The 16,065-nt window shown below is 33.5% G+C and overlaps 1 protein-coding gene across 1 annotated transcript; it reads right to left on the bottom strand.

Moving 5' to 3' along the window:
* Positions 1-308: 308 nt before the first annotated feature.
* gtf3c3 (general transcription factor IIIC, polypeptide 3) lies at positions 309-13,835 on the bottom strand. Its single transcript, XM_051110135.1, has 18 exons — positions 13,636-13,835; positions 13,315-13,420; positions 10,742-11,019; positions 9,982-10,105; positions 9,660-9,851; positions 8,964-9,129; positions 8,574-8,721; positions 7,748-7,874; positions 7,417-7,517; positions 6,958-7,129; positions 6,231-6,433; positions 6,047-6,148; positions 4,635-4,770; positions 4,142-4,367; positions 3,061-3,251; positions 2,751-2,875; positions 679-831; positions 309-522 (listed from the first exon to the last, which is right to left on the bottom strand). Exons 1-18 carry the CDS (start codon positions 13,720-13,722, stop codon positions 400-402), a joined length of 2,760 nt encoding a protein of 919 aa, XP_050966092.1. The 5' UTR covers positions 13,723-13,835; the 3' UTR covers positions 309-399.
* Between the last annotated feature and the right edge of the window lie 2,230 nt (positions 13,836-16,065).

Consider the following 16,065-nt stretch of genomic DNA (forward strand, 5'->3'; position numbering starts at 1 on the left):
ACATAAAGTGTGAACAAAATCAGTTTAGAACTGAATTTATTTCCATATTAGGGATTTGTATAACAACGCTCGCCTTTCCTGTATGCGTTACTTAAATGCACATAAACACTCAGACTCTGACTATAGGATTTTAATAAAATACAACACCATGTAATGAACTGCAAAAAATGCTTTGGGGCTCTATTAATATTTGACTAAACTGACAATTGCATTGTGCTTTAAATTTTTTAAGCTTATTAAAATTTAAAACTCATTTTCACCTGAACCAACACATAAATCAAACTCACAATGCATGGATATAATAAATTATTTTATTGAAAAAAAGTAAAAATATTGTACATTTTATGCATTTATAGAAGCAACTATAAATTGAACCAGTGAGTCTGATCGCTCACCGAGTCAGACAGTACAGTAAGTATAGATGACATGTCTGGCCATTTCCTTATTACCACTGGACTGGTAAATAAGGGATAGGTTGTAGGCAATCTCTCTTCTCAAGTCCACTTGATCGTCATCAATCCCCTTCGAATGACAAGAAAAAACATTTAACAAAAGCATTTAAATAGTCACAAAGCATTTAAAATAGTAACACATGGAGTTTTGAGAATCTGGTATGTCTCTATAATGATTTGTGGATGTATGTTGGATCATATAGATTATAAACTGAAAGCATCTTACCTCTAGTTTGAGTGGAGGGAGGGTGAGGGCTTTCTCATAGTAGTGAATGGCTAAATGACCGAGTCCGAGCTGGTGTAAAGCCCGACCGATATTATACAGAGACTCTTGACAATGACCTCTGAGATCGACATACCGCCACAGGAATGAGAAACCCTGAAAAACAATCAAAATATGTGATGTGTGTGCATATATATGAATACATTTACCTATCTAAACAGCGACATCTGGTTTTTATTACTTTACTAGTACTATGAGTCTTGGAGTGAAATAACACCAAATATGACTCAAAAAGGACAAAAATACATTGTATGGGTCAAAATTATCGATTTATCTTTTATGCCAAAAATCATTAGGATATTAAGTAAAGATCACCTTTCTATAAAGATATTTTGTAAATTTCCTACTGTAACTATATCAAAACTTAATTTTTGATTAGTAATATGCATTGCTAAGAACTTAATTTGGACAACATTATAGGCGATTTTCTCAATATATTTATTTTGTGCACCCTCAGATTCCAGATTTTAAAAAAGTAGTATCTTGGCCAAATATTGTCCTACCCTAACAAACCATACATCAATGGAAAGCTTACATATTTATATATTTATTCGTTTCAGATGATGTATAATCTCAATTAAAAAAAAAAAAAAAAAAAAAAAAAAAAAAGACCCTTATGACTGGTTTTGTGGTCCAGGGTCAATAACATACAAAATTTTGCATATCTAAAATAAAGCATACTTTAGGATCATTAGTTTTTGCATCATGCAATTATTTTTATTACAATTAAGCATATTAAATTCACATGCCTGGAAAATAAAATAAAATAAAATAAAATAAAATAAAATAAAATAAAATAAAATAAAATAAAATAGTGCCGTCGAATCGATTAATCACATTTAAAATAAAAGTTTGTGTTTACATAATATATCCGTGTGTACTGTGTATATTTATATGTATATATAAATACACATACATACATGCATATATTTAATAGATATTTGCATGCATGTATATAGTGTACACATATAATAGATTTGACAACAAAAAATAAAATAAAATAAAATAAAAAATAAAATAATCTGTAATACAACACAATAAAAAATAAACAATATTATATAATAATAATATAATATAATGAAGTATAAAATGTTATCTCCAAAACCTTTTTTTCCCCTTTTCATAATTTTATACCATGTTCTAATAAAGCTAACTTAAAGGAGAAGTTCACTTCCAGAACAAAAATGTACAGATAAAGTACTCACCCCCTTGTCATCCAAGATGTTCATGCCTTTATTTCCTCATAAAGTAATTATGTTTTTTGAGGAAACATTTTAGGATTTAGGATTTTAGGATTTCTCTCCATGTAATGGACTTCTATAGTGCCCCCAAATTTAAACTTCCAAAATGCAGGGGTTTTTTGTTTTGTTTTTGTTTTTTTTTAATTACAATTTATATACTTTTTAACTTCAAATGCTCGTCTTGTCTAGCTCGGTGTCTCTTTTTTTTCCTGGTCATGAAAGTTAGGGTTCATCTAAAAAGTGTACAGTGTTTACAAAGTGAACATCCAAAGAAGATCAAACGCCCTTTACAAAAAAAGGTAAAGCAGCGATGTAGGACGATTTTGAAGTTGGAGGAGAAAACGAGACGGGGAATTTTTCGACATACCCTAATTGTCATGACTAGAAAAAACAGAGTTCACACAAAGCTAGACAAGATGAGCGTTTGAGGTTAAAAAGTATATAAATTGTAAATTGTTTTAGAAAAATAACCGATCGTTTCACTAGATAAGACCCTTCTTCCTCGGCTGGGATCGATTTAGGGCCCTTTTGAAGCTGCATTTAAACTATATTTTGAAAGTTCAAATTTGGGGGCACCATGGAAGTCCATTATATGGAGAGAAATCCTGAAATGTTTTCTGTAAACATAATTTCTTTATGACTAAAGAAAGAAAGACATGAACATCTTGAATGACAAGGGGGTGAGTACATTATCTGTAATTTTTTGTTCTGGAAGTGGACTTTTCAGGAAAAGGAAATTTCAGCAACTTAACAAAAACACACAATATACTGTACCTGCACAATGAGTGGATGCCTTTTCATGACAAACCTCTGACAGGCCATATGGAAGAATGTGAGACCAACAACAAAGCAATGAAGAGGATGATCGGGCTGATTTCTAAACGCCTGCATGTACTGACCTACTCCGTGAAGAGAAATGATGAGAAAAAGAAGAAAACTAATTTGAATAGTGCAATTTTCATCAATTATATCATATATGACCATTCTCAAATCCAAATCAATTATACAACTACTTAATGACACACTCATGTGCAAAACCTAGTAATAAACAAGAACTACGGCACAGAAAATGTCAAAAGCATACCGAGTGCATGTTTAAAAGTCCCAGAAACCAGCGAGGTGTGTCCATTGAGAAGGTAGAGCGCATGGTTATCGGGATGTTTGAGCATGAGACGCAGGCAGAAACGATGGTGTCTGGCATCTTGTGAGTGCAAGGTAACCTGATTAAACACGTTCCACAGCTGAGTCCGTTCCACATTGTCCATTAACATCAACCTGCAACAGATAGTATACATCTGAGAACACATATCAAGTACTTAAAGACAAGTTCTCTATTGAGAAAGAAGCCCAAATGGTCACTTAAAGCCACTTCTCAATCCAATAAATAGCACTCTCCAATCAAATAAAGAAACATTCAGACTCAAACTTGATTTTCAACACACTATCCTGTAAGGAGAACCATTTCTTAGATATCAGACTTGAGTTTATCTTGAGATTCGCACATATGTTTCCCCTAGTATGATTGTTTATGCACATTTCGGCTACTTTCATCATTGTTTTATGTATATAATCACGTATTCTGTGTTTTAAAAAACTGATTAAATTTATATAAATTAAATAAGAATGAATGAGAAGAAAAAACTCAATTAAATACACATTTAATCAGTTAAATAAATAATAAACTAAATTTAATATTAAATAAGTAATAAATTAGCAGACAAAGCAAGATTTTTAATTTTAAACATGATAAAACTATGACCAAATTAGCCAAAATAGTCTCAGAAAAAAAAAAAAAAAAAAAAAACTAAATAAAAAAAGAAATTAAATATTTAAGACATAATATAAATATAAAATATAACATTTTTATATTAATATATCTTTTTTTAAATATAAAAAAAATATAAATTTAAGCAGTTTTTTAAAACACAGAATAAAGAATATCACCTTTTAAACAGAATTCTGCATTTTTCACCAAAATAAAAACATTTTTGGTGGAAAACACAGGATTCTGCATTTTAAACATGGTTAAAAAAAAATTTAAAAAAAAAAAAAAAAAATCAATAAAGAAAACAGATTTTCATTCATTGACTGATTTTATTCAGGATGCTGTTTATATAGTTAAATAGTTAAATATATTTATTAAATTTAGCATCCAGTTGACTGACCTTATGTAGTCATAAGCTTTGCGAAAGTTGCGGTCGAGAAAGGCGGCAGACAGGCCGAGGTATTCCAGCTCTTTGCGCTTCACACGGTCGTCGTAGAAGGAGTAGTACTCTAAAGTAGAGTCCACTAATAACTCAGCCTCCGCAAAGCGCTTCACCTCACACAGAACGGCCAAACAGCGCAGTAACAGCTTCCACCAGTCGTCTCGAGAAAGGACACTCGTCTTACCTTAGAGAGAAAAACACCAAAAGAAAGACTGAGATCAGCTGGAAAGTTAAAATGTTTCAAAGGAAAAATCAATTGCATTGTGATTAAAGTTTATATAGACTTGTTGAAGAAGCAACATCTCCGTTTTAGTCCCTCTAAAGCACCTTTAATTTTAGTCGCTGGGTTGTAGTATGTAAATATTATTGATCATACAATTCATTATGTGATCTTAAAGCCCTTTAAAGTTTGAAATGAATGGCTGAAGGAGTAATTGCTTATGTGTTTTACCTGTCACATCCAGATACGCTGCCTCCTGGTCATCAATCTCTGCCAGTTTATTAGCAGAAACTTTTATAAGCTTCAGATGTTTGACACCAGAGGATGTGTCAGAAACGACACACACCTGAGCCCTCACCATCGCCACCTTCATAAAACAGAAAACACAACCATGTCAACAAATTTAGCTGAAGTCTCAAAACCTGAAGAGCAGATTTTGATATAAATTTGATATAAATCTCTTTTAGAGTAACTGACTACAAATCTTAGCTGAGTAATCAATTAAACCCTGATATAGGCTGATTCAATTGTATACGTGCCCATTAATCAGGCATAGTCTGATATAAACTGATTATTCAGGTATAGATGATATATGTATGTCTATATAAACTGAATCTTATAATATAGGCCTGTAGCCAAATAATAGGTTGATTCAGTTAAAATATAGAATAAAAAATAGTCTGATCAAATGCAGTCAATGTATCTAGAGCTACAAATATTGGCCAGTTTCATAGTTACAAACAGATATTGGCCAATTATATTTGAAGAGATTATTGCAGTCTGATACAGAGAGATCAATAAAATATAGAGCATTTTATAAATTGACAGAAATATTAACAATTTATTTTAATATAGACGGACACATTTGTGGAATAATCAGACACAGACTAATATACTGTAGCAGCAAATATGGTGGTCACAAATGTCAGTCAATTTGTGGGAACTCTGAGTAAATATTATGCAAAATTCAATACTTTTCAAATGTTTAGGATCAGTACATTTATTTTTTGTCAGTTCATTCACCATTACTCAGCAAGGATGCATTAAATAGATCAAAAGTAACAGTGAACAGCTGATGATGTTATAAAATGTTTCTATTTCAAATATACGCTGTTCTTCTGAATTTTCTATTAATCAAATCATCAATAAAAAAAAAAATTATTAATAAAAACAAAAATATTAAGCAGCACTAATGTTCAGCATTGTTAATAATAAGAAATGTTTCTTGAGCAGAAAATCAGCATATTAGAATGATTTCTGAAGTATCATGTGACACTAAAGACTAGAGTAATTCAGCTTTGCATTACAGGAATAAATTACATTTTGTAGAAAGCAGTTATTTTAAATAGTAAATATATTTCACAATATTCAATGCAGGCTTGCTGAGCAGAAGATTACTTTAATTGGCAATAATATTACAGTTTTTACTGTATTTATTTTGATCAAATAAACTTTGGTGACTATAAGAGACTTTTTACAAATTTAGCAAACCCAAACTTTTGAATGGTAGTGCATTTTGTGAATGAAACATTTTTATATACACCTCTGCCATTATGAAATTTAATTCTGTGTATACAGAGGACTGTATATAGACTGCTCTCTTTATATCACCCTCGGACATTTAAGCACAGTCAGATTCTGACCTTCAGGAGCATGGACAGCATGGTCAATACAGTATCAATGTAATCATCAGTGCGTCCTTGCGCATGCAGGAGAGTCGAGCGATGCAGCAACAGCTTCAGTTCCTGAAAAACATCACACACGTAATCACACACAAGCTCAATCCTGTGTCTACACCATAAACACAAGACCACAACAAACACACACCTGCTGTGCAGCTGAAGAGTCCTGTGCGAGGGTTTCGGCATCATACATGGGCTCCAGGGCCTTAAGGGCCATGTTGGGCCGTCCCAATTGCTGTTGGAGGGTGGAGAGGGCCAGACGCGCGTCTAGATGCAACGGAGCCATTTCAACAACCTTGCTGTAGCTCTTCACCGCAACCTCCAAATGACCAAGCGCCTTTAGACACTCTGCAAACAAGGAATTCACAATCAAATGACTATTATATGACTGATATTTCAGATGATTCTAGGCCAGAATAAGACATCTGTGACCCTGGACCACAAAACTAGTCTTAAGAAGCACTGGTATATTTGTAGCAATAGCTAAAAATACATTGTATGGGTCAAAATTATCGATTTTTCTTTTATGCCAAAAATCATTAGGATATTAAGTAAAGATCACGTTCCATGAAGATATTTTGTACATTTACTACCGTAAATATATCAAAACACTTTTTTTTGATTAGTAATGTGCATTGCTAAAAAGTTCATTTAGGACAACTTTAAAGGCAATTTTTTGCACCCTCAATAGTTGAATCTCAGCCAAATATTGTCCTGTCTAAACCAATGGAAAGCTTATTTATTTAGCTTCTTAGATGATGTATAAATCTCAAAAATTAAAAAAAATTGACCCTTATGATTGGTTTTGTGGTCCAGGGTCACATATGACTTATTTTTTTATTCCTTTTTCAAATTTAGTGCAATATAGTAACCTGCATGTCGGAGCCAAACAACTGCCAGGTTGTATCTCTCTGAGCAGACGAGGGCGGAAAGCAGAGGCAGGGCAGAGTTATACTCGCCCTCTTCCATAAAAGCCTCGGCCACGTCCAAATACAAATCGCCCAGCTCCTCCGGGCTCTGCTCCATCAGTGACGTCAGAATGGGCTAAAGACAAAATGTCATAGGCAAATAGGAAAATCAAATATGGATGAGACATCCATTGTCACATTTATTCTATCATCTGGAGTGTTCATTTTCAATGTTAAAATGTTATGAATATAAACTACACACGAATATAATATATAAAATAGAATGCAATGTAAAATGCATGCCTAAAAACATTTAATGCAAGGTGATAAAGACTAGGAAAACTGATCAGAAACCAGCAATATTACAATATTACAAATCAGCTGTATAAATGAGAGTTTGTGTACGTGTATAAATGTACTTACATCTAATGGTTTGAAGACGTGCTGGTGGATGAGACACACCGTCATCTTCACTCTGATGTCAACAGGAACATCATCAGGAATCACCACCTCTAAGATTTTACCTATGCATTTAAAAACATGTCATCAATGTGATCATAATGGTTTTCTCTGATTAATAATGTTATTATCAGCCTAGTCCTGCCAAACTGAACTCTACAATGCAAAAGCTGCATAACATATAAAGCACTCAATAAATAGAAAATTAATTTTAAAATGTATTTATTTATTCTCATTATTATTATCTGTGGTACAGCATTACACATTATGATAATACATTAATTTTTCATCTTACCTTTATCCTCGTCAGAGTCGTTTTTCTTGTCTTCTCCTTCTGTATCTTGTGCAGGCACCTGGTCACCCGTCTCTGTCTCCTCCTTCTGCTCTCTTTTCAGAACAATGTTGCAAAACTTCACCAGTGCCTACAGATGCATTAGTTTCAGCAATTACATTAAAATGAATACAATAGAGGGGAAAAGGTGAACCACAACGCATCAAGTGTGAATTATGACATGAAATGCTACTGCAAAAAAAAAAAGTTTTTTTATTCAGAACCTTTATTCAGAATCTATTACTAGAGTAGTTCTCAGCTTTATTAAGAAAAATAAAATAAATGAATTATTTTTGTGCATGACATCACTTTTTCATAAGCATTTTGTTCATTTTATTGCCAAAAAATACATTAACTGATATTTTCTTCTTTTTTTTTTTTACATTTCAAACAATAATATTAATAATAACAATAAAACTACCAACGAAACATGAAATTATTACTAACAACAGAATGCATGTATTAAAATTATATAAATAAATTGTAAAATATTAACCATAACTAATAATTACAAAACACTAATTTTATGCATCACATGTGGACTGACAAAACATTATTTAAAAAAAAAAAAAAAAAATAGAGGACTAAGATTAATATTTCTTTACTCATTACTATTAATACTATTAATATTTCTTTATTTATTATATTCTTTACTACAACAGTTCCCAACTTTAAGAACTTTTAACTGCAAAAACCCCCTTTGCAATGGCATAATGTTCAATAAATGCCCTGTCCTGCTCTCATACAGAATATTTTCACTGAAAAGCCTGCTAATCTTTTTTGACCTCACCTCTAAAGCTTTGTCATGCTGGTGGTTGGCTATGAAGAGTTCAGCAGCCATGTTGACACACTCATGTGAGACCAGTTCAGGATGTCTCTCCAGAGCTTCCTCCATGACCCCTATAGCAGACGGCAACTCGCTGCTCTCATAGTAACTCCTGAAATAAACATATCCACAGTTCTGGGATTAAAAACCATACACACAGATATATGTACTTCATGGCATTCAGAAGCTGTCATGGCATTGGTGGCACAACCATGAGCTCATATACATGTCATCTTTTACATATGTGACCTTGGACCACAAAACCAGTCATAATGGTCAATTTTTTTAAATTTAGTTTTATAAATCATATGAAAGCTGAAAAACATTGACTAACAAAACAATGGAGCATCATACTTTGCCATATCTCGTGAGAGCTGCATAAACTGTTCTCCATCGGATGGTGGCAGCAGGCTGAGGATGCGGCGATACCCGTCCATGGCTTGCTTGTGCTCCCCGACCTGCTCATAAAGGCTTGAGCGCTCCCACAAGTACTGAACATTACTGGGGTCGTATTTAATTGCTGGGAACAAAACAGTAGACATCATTAGCTCTAAACACATTTCGTGCTAGACACCATTTCACAAATGCATCTCAGTACTGTGCTAAATTATACACTTCATCTCACTTTTTATTTTAAAACCCAAACCAAATATATAATATAATATATAATATAACAGTATAAAGTATATAAATAAATAAAAATAATACGTAAAATAATAATAAATATAAATAAATAACAATTTTGATTAATAATATGAAATGTTTCTTGAGCAGCAAATCAGCATATTAGAATGATTTCTGAAGGATCATGCGACACTGAAGACCGAAGTAATCATGCTGAAAAATAACATTTTAAAATATATTCAAATAGAAAACAGTCATTTAAACTGTAATAATATTTTACAATTTTACTGCATTTGTAATGAAATAAATGCAGCCTTGGTGAGCAGAAGAGGCTTCAGTGTTTCAAAAACACTAATAAAAAAAAAAACAAAAAAACATCTTACAGACTAAACACTTTTGAACGGTAGTGCAGACATGTATACAGACCTTTAGTGTAGCAGATGATGGCTTGTTTAACATTGTCCTGCTCCAGTGACATGTCTGCCAGTTTGACCCACTCCTCACAGTCACTGGGGTTCAGATGAGCAGCGATCAGTCCAAACTGAAGTGCTTTCTCCATGTCCCCCTGATCCTCATAGATCATAGCCAGTGTGGAGAACGGCTCGTATGCCACAGGAGCTGAGAGAGATGAGAGAGACAGGGTTTACTCTGCAACAATACTGATTAATGTGCATACACAACTACAATTAAAACACTGTCTCTTTTTTTTTCTGACTGACCCATGTCAACTTTTTCATGTCAAACTCACCTTGGCGAATGATCTCCATGCACATCAGGATGGCATCCTCCTTGTCTCCTCTAGCATAGCGGATGTTAGCCTCCCCCATGAGTCCTCTGAGAGCCCTCGGTAACTTACTGCGGTGACGTCTCTCCTAAAAAAATAAATAAATAAGTGTGTTAATAGTTGTGATCAACAATAGTTTATTAACAGATCATTAATGCCGGTAGGCATAGAAAAAAAAATTGTAATAAGAATGATATTTCTGATATTTCTTTATTCAGAAACTCTTAATCTATTACTAAAGTAGTTTGTGACTTTATTAAGCTAAATATAACAAATTAATAATTTTTAAAAGTCATTTTAGATATAATATTAATTACTTTTTTGTAAACATTTTGTTGTTTTTATTACAAGAAAATACACACTATAACTATATATTAACTTAATTCAGCCTTTTTTAGATATTTTTTAATAATAAAACTGATTAACTATAAAATAAAATAATTACTAATCATTAGAGAATGCTGATTATATGCATCAAGTGTGCATTGACATGCATGTATATAAATGCAGCAAAAAAATAAATAAATAAATAAAAAATAATAATAATAAAAAAATAGTATATTTCCGATAGTTCTTTATTCAGAAACACAAAATATAACAAATATTAAAATCAATTACTAATTCTTTGTATATGTAATTATAATTATTTATCAAAATGTATAATTATTTCATTAATTTTATTGTTGTTTACTATTAATGCTGACCTAGCAGGTGATCTACTGACCTTCATCATTTTCTTATTCTCGCGGTTCAGCTCCATTTCTAGGGCGAACACATCTCCGGGTGTGACTTCATTGCCATCATTGTCCTCTTCTTCTTCTTCATCATCATCATCATCATCATCGTCTTCGTCGTCATATCCATCCTCCTCTTCAATGTCTTTCCAATCCATCTTTCCATCATCATCATCTTCATCCTCCTCCACACACTCCTCCATTCCCTCTCCGATCATGGAGGCAAAAGCTTTTTGAACAGATGGACTGACTCCCTCTTCCATCATTTCTGCCAGAGATCACACAAAATACAACTTGTGATGTGATGTTGAGTGACACTGAATATTGATTCCCACCTGCCTCATTCAAATGCTCTTGATATATTTGCCATACAAGCAAGAATATGAAACTAAAACCAGATCAGATCTATCAGCAGTCAGTTTGAGATTTTGGGATAAAAACACACTACTGTTTACAAGTTTGGGATCAGCAAGATTTTTCTAATTATTTTATTTTTTAAAAGAAATTAAATTTAAAACACCTTTATTCAGCAAGAATGCATTACATTGATCAAAAGTGTTACACTCAAAATGTTACAAAAAAAATATATTTAAAAAAATATCTTTTTTGAAAAATCCTAAAAAAAAAATGTATCACAGTTTCCACAAAAATATTAAGCAGCACAACTGTTTTTTCAATAATATGAAATGTTTCTTGAGCAGCAAATCAGCATACAAGAATGTTTTCTGAAGGATCATGTGACACTGAACACTGTAAAGACACTGAAAATCCAGCTTTGCATCACAGGAATAAATAAAATTTGAAAAAAAAAAAAAAAAAATATATATATATATATATATATATATATATATATACACATACATACATATAAATGGTTTAAAGTCAGTTAAAGTCGGTCTTTTGCTGTAGTGTGTCAGCAGGAAATATCAGATTACATTTCCAAACATTCATTTTGCCATTAATCGTAATAATCCAGTGAGATTTTTCTGATCTCATCTCATCATCATCCAGTCTGTCTGGAATGACATGAAGAAACAGAACAAACTCAGATAGACTAAATCCAGAAGAACTGTGACAAAGTCTCCAGGATGCTTCAAGAAACTTACCTACAAAGCTGCAGCACTGTTAAAAGTTTTAGGCACTTGTGTAAAAATGCTGTAAAATGAGGATGCAGTCATAAATAGATTTTCTTTATCAATTACCTTCTATTAACTAAATGAAATCAACATTTGGTGCGACCATCCTTTGCGTTTACAGCAGCTTTTGCCCTAGGTGCACTTGCGCAAAATTTTTCAGGTAGCTTTGCAGGTAGGTCTCTTGAAGCATCTTGGAGACATTGCCACAGTTCTTCTGGATTTACTCTGTTCCAGTTTGTTCTTTGTCTTCATGTCATTCCAGGAAGGCTGGATGATGATGAGATTAGATCAGTGTGGAGCACTGGCTGTTGTCAGACTCCTTGTGCAAACAAAAATCTCACTAGATTATTACAATTAATGGCAAACAGAATGTTTGGAAATGTAAACGTTTAACGTTTAAATGGTAGTGTAAATTACAAAACGCCCAATTTAACACTTATTTAACTTGGCCAATATTCTGAAAATTATGTTTAAGTTATATTTGATCTGTATGCATTCTACCACACATTTAGCCTATTTTTTAATAAATGCTTTCTTATAATTAGTGCGCTTTTTTTTAAATCTATTCTTCCTCAAAACACTGGTTCTCAACTGTGCTATTAAATATATAACATAATGATAATTTATATCATATTTATTCAATTTGTCATAAGGTAAAGTGTCTACTCCAATCTACAGTATGCATATTCTGAAATTCAGATTTTTGTTTTTAAAGATGCATGAAAAATGCTCTCATATTTCATCAATTGAATTAATATCTAATTTTAAGATTACATTAATGTGTGGGACACTTGTAATATAGTTAACATTTGGCTGACTGCATAAACTGTTTAGACTAGTCTTACAAGTAGACATCTATTTATTTTTTTATCTTCAAGACCCGTCATACCTTTAAGTCAGTTACGAAGAAGGTAGATTAGTCTAATTTGAAACTGATAAATAAGGTTGATCAGTTAACTGCTAGTAACTATTTCTAAAAGAGATGACCGTTTGCGGTTAAGTATATACATTTTGTTTTTTTATTTTTAGAAAATGACATTGTTTTGCTTTAGACCCTTATTCCTCGGCTGGTATGGTGTAGAGCCATTTACAGCTGCAATTTGGACCTTCAGCCTGTTGATCCACATTGAACTCCACTATATGGAGAAAAATCCTGGAATGTTTTCCTCAAAAACTTTAATTTCTTTTCAACTGATGAAAGAAAGACATGAACATCTTGGATGACATGAGGTGAGTAAACTGTCAGGAAAATTTTATTTTGAAAGTGAACTAATCCTTTAAGAACTTTGCAACTTGTCCACTGTAATGACAGCAAAAACTCTGTGAGGTTTCATAAGAATATCTCATTGTTACTGTTTTTCCCCCTTTCACCTGTAGTGTTGCCCCTGACAGTTACAAAAAGCCTGGTAATACCACGTAATATCCACCTGTTTGGCGTTTCCGTGTCCCTTTAGCACTTCGTTTTGAAGTGGACGGAACAGCGTCTTCCAGATCAGCAGGTTCATCATCTTCTGACACATCTCCCTTCTCCTCCTGAAACACAACATGTGTCACATGCTGCTCCATAATACTTCAATAACACCAAGGTACATGTCCAAATCACAATCCGATATCACTAGTTAGTGGACATATATATATGCAGTGTATATCCAGACACATATTCCATACTTTTACATAGATGCTGAATGGAGAGCATGAATGTACATCAAATTTACTATCGTTACGTGAATAAAAACAGATAATATTACCTTAGCCTTTGCTTTTCTTTCCTCTCTCCGCCTTTCAAACTCCTCGAAAGTTATCTTACCCTCTAAATACTCATTCAATTCGGACATTGTAGAAAAAATAACTACATTTACAGCTTCATGTCACACAGTATAAACAACACCAAGATACTGCATGAGCACTGTTACACGGTTCCTGCGTTTAAGCATTTCAGCCAATCAGAGAGCTCCAATTCTTCTTCGACGGTGAACGCACAACCACAAGTTACGTCATTCAAAAAGACCTACATCGCCATCAAGCGTTCAAGGAATTTGAATTAGATAATGAGAAGTATTCTTCCATACGTTCTTTTCTTTTATTTGCAGCATTTTTGCTTTTCTTTCTACCATAATAATTTAATTTCGTAAATTTTAATATTAATATAATTAAATTGGCTTGAGAAAGCCAACTTACTGATCTACTATTTAAGATTATTATTCTTCTTCTTCTGAGCCAAATTTCGGTATCTGTCTCCTCCTGGAGCTTTCAAGCTAGAACCACCAAACTCGGCCCAGACCTTCAGACTGGTCTGACTCGGTGTGCTCGATCTTTTCCAGCTGATCCGGCTTACGGTTTTCGTAAACCAGACTATCAAAACCACCAAAAATCCCATAGACTTACATTGACGGAATGTTCAAATGAGCAACACTCTTCAAACTCCAACTGACAAAATTCAAATCCAAACTCCCAGAATCCCTTGAGGCTCAATCAAGCTTCCCTTCTATGTACTATTTCTAATCCATTTAGACTCGATTAAGCTTCACTCTAATATTTCTAATCTATCTAGCTATCTAAATCATGCTAGCAACATGCTAGTAACATGCTAATCATGCTAACAACATGCTAGTAACATGCTAATCATGACAGAAAAATGCTAACAACATGCTAGTAACTTGGTAATCATGCTAGCAACGTGCTAGTAACTTGGTAATAATGCTAACAACATGCTAGTAACATGCTAATCATGCTAACAACATGCTAGTAACATGCTAATCATGCTAGCAACATGCTAGTAACATGCTAATCATGCTAGCAACATGCTAGTAACATGCTAATCATGCTAACAACATGCTAGTAACTTGGTAATCATGCTAGCAACGTGCTAGTAACTTGCTAATCATGCTAACAACATGCTAGTAACATGCTAATCATGCTAACAACATGCTAGTAACATGCTAATCATGATAGAAAAATGGTAACAACATGCTAGTAACATGCTAATCATGATAGAAAAACGCTAACAACATGCTAGTAACTTGGTAATCATGCTAGCAACGTGCTAGTAACTTGCTAATCATGCTAACAACATGCTATTAACTTGCTAAACATGTTAGAAACATGCTAGCAACATGCTAATCATGCCAGAAACATGCTAGCAACTGGCTAATCATGCTAAAAACATGCTAGTAACATGCTAATCATGCCAGAAACATGCTAGCAACTGGCTAATCATGCCAGAAACATGCTAGCAACTGGCTAATCATGCTAGAAACATGCTAGCAACTTGCTAATCATGCTAGAAACATGCTAGCAACTTACTAATCATGTCATAAACATGCTAGCAACATGCTAATCATGCCACAAAGATGCTAGCGACATGCTAATCATGCCAGAAACATGCTAGCGATATGATAATCATGCTAGAAACATGCTAACGACTTACTAATCATGCCAGAAACATGCTAACGACTTGTTAATCATGCCACAAACATGCTAACGACATGCTAATCATGCTAGAAACATGCTAGCAACTTTGCTATTCATGTTAGAAACATGCTAACGACATCTTAATCATGCTAGAAACATGCTAGCAACTTTGCTATTCATGCTAGAAACATGCTAACGACATGCTAATCATGCTATAAAAATGCTAGCAACTTTGCTATTCATGCTAGAAACATGCTAACGACATGCTAATCATGCTAGCAACATGCTAGCAACTTTGTTAACCATGCCATAAACATGCTAACGACATGCTAATCATGCTATAAACATGCTAGCAACTTTGCTATTCATGCTAGAAACATGCTAGCGACATGCTAATCATGCTAGAAACATGCTAGCAACTTGCTAATCATGCTAGAAACACGCTAGCAACTTACTAATCATGTCATAAACATGCTAGTGACATGCTAATCATGCTAGAAACATGTTAGCAACTTGTTAATCATGGCAGAAACATGCTAACGACTTGCTAATCATGCCACAAAGATGCTAGCGACGTGCTAATCATGCCAGAAACATGCTAACGACTTGCTAATCATGCCACAAAGATGCTAGCGACGTGCTAATCATGCCAGAAACATGCTAGCGACATGCTAATCATGCAAGAAACATGCTAACAACTTTGCTAATCATGCCGTAAACATGCTAGCGACATGCTAATCATGCCAGAAACATGCTAGCAGCTTTGT

The sequence above is a fragment of the Labeo rohita genome, chromosome 1 (genome assembly GCF_022985175.1).
Source record: "Labeo rohita strain BAU-BD-2019 chromosome 1, IGBB_LRoh.1.0, whole genome shotgun sequence".
Lineage (NCBI taxonomy): Eukaryota > Metazoa > Chordata > Actinopteri > Cypriniformes > Cyprinidae > Labeo > Labeo rohita.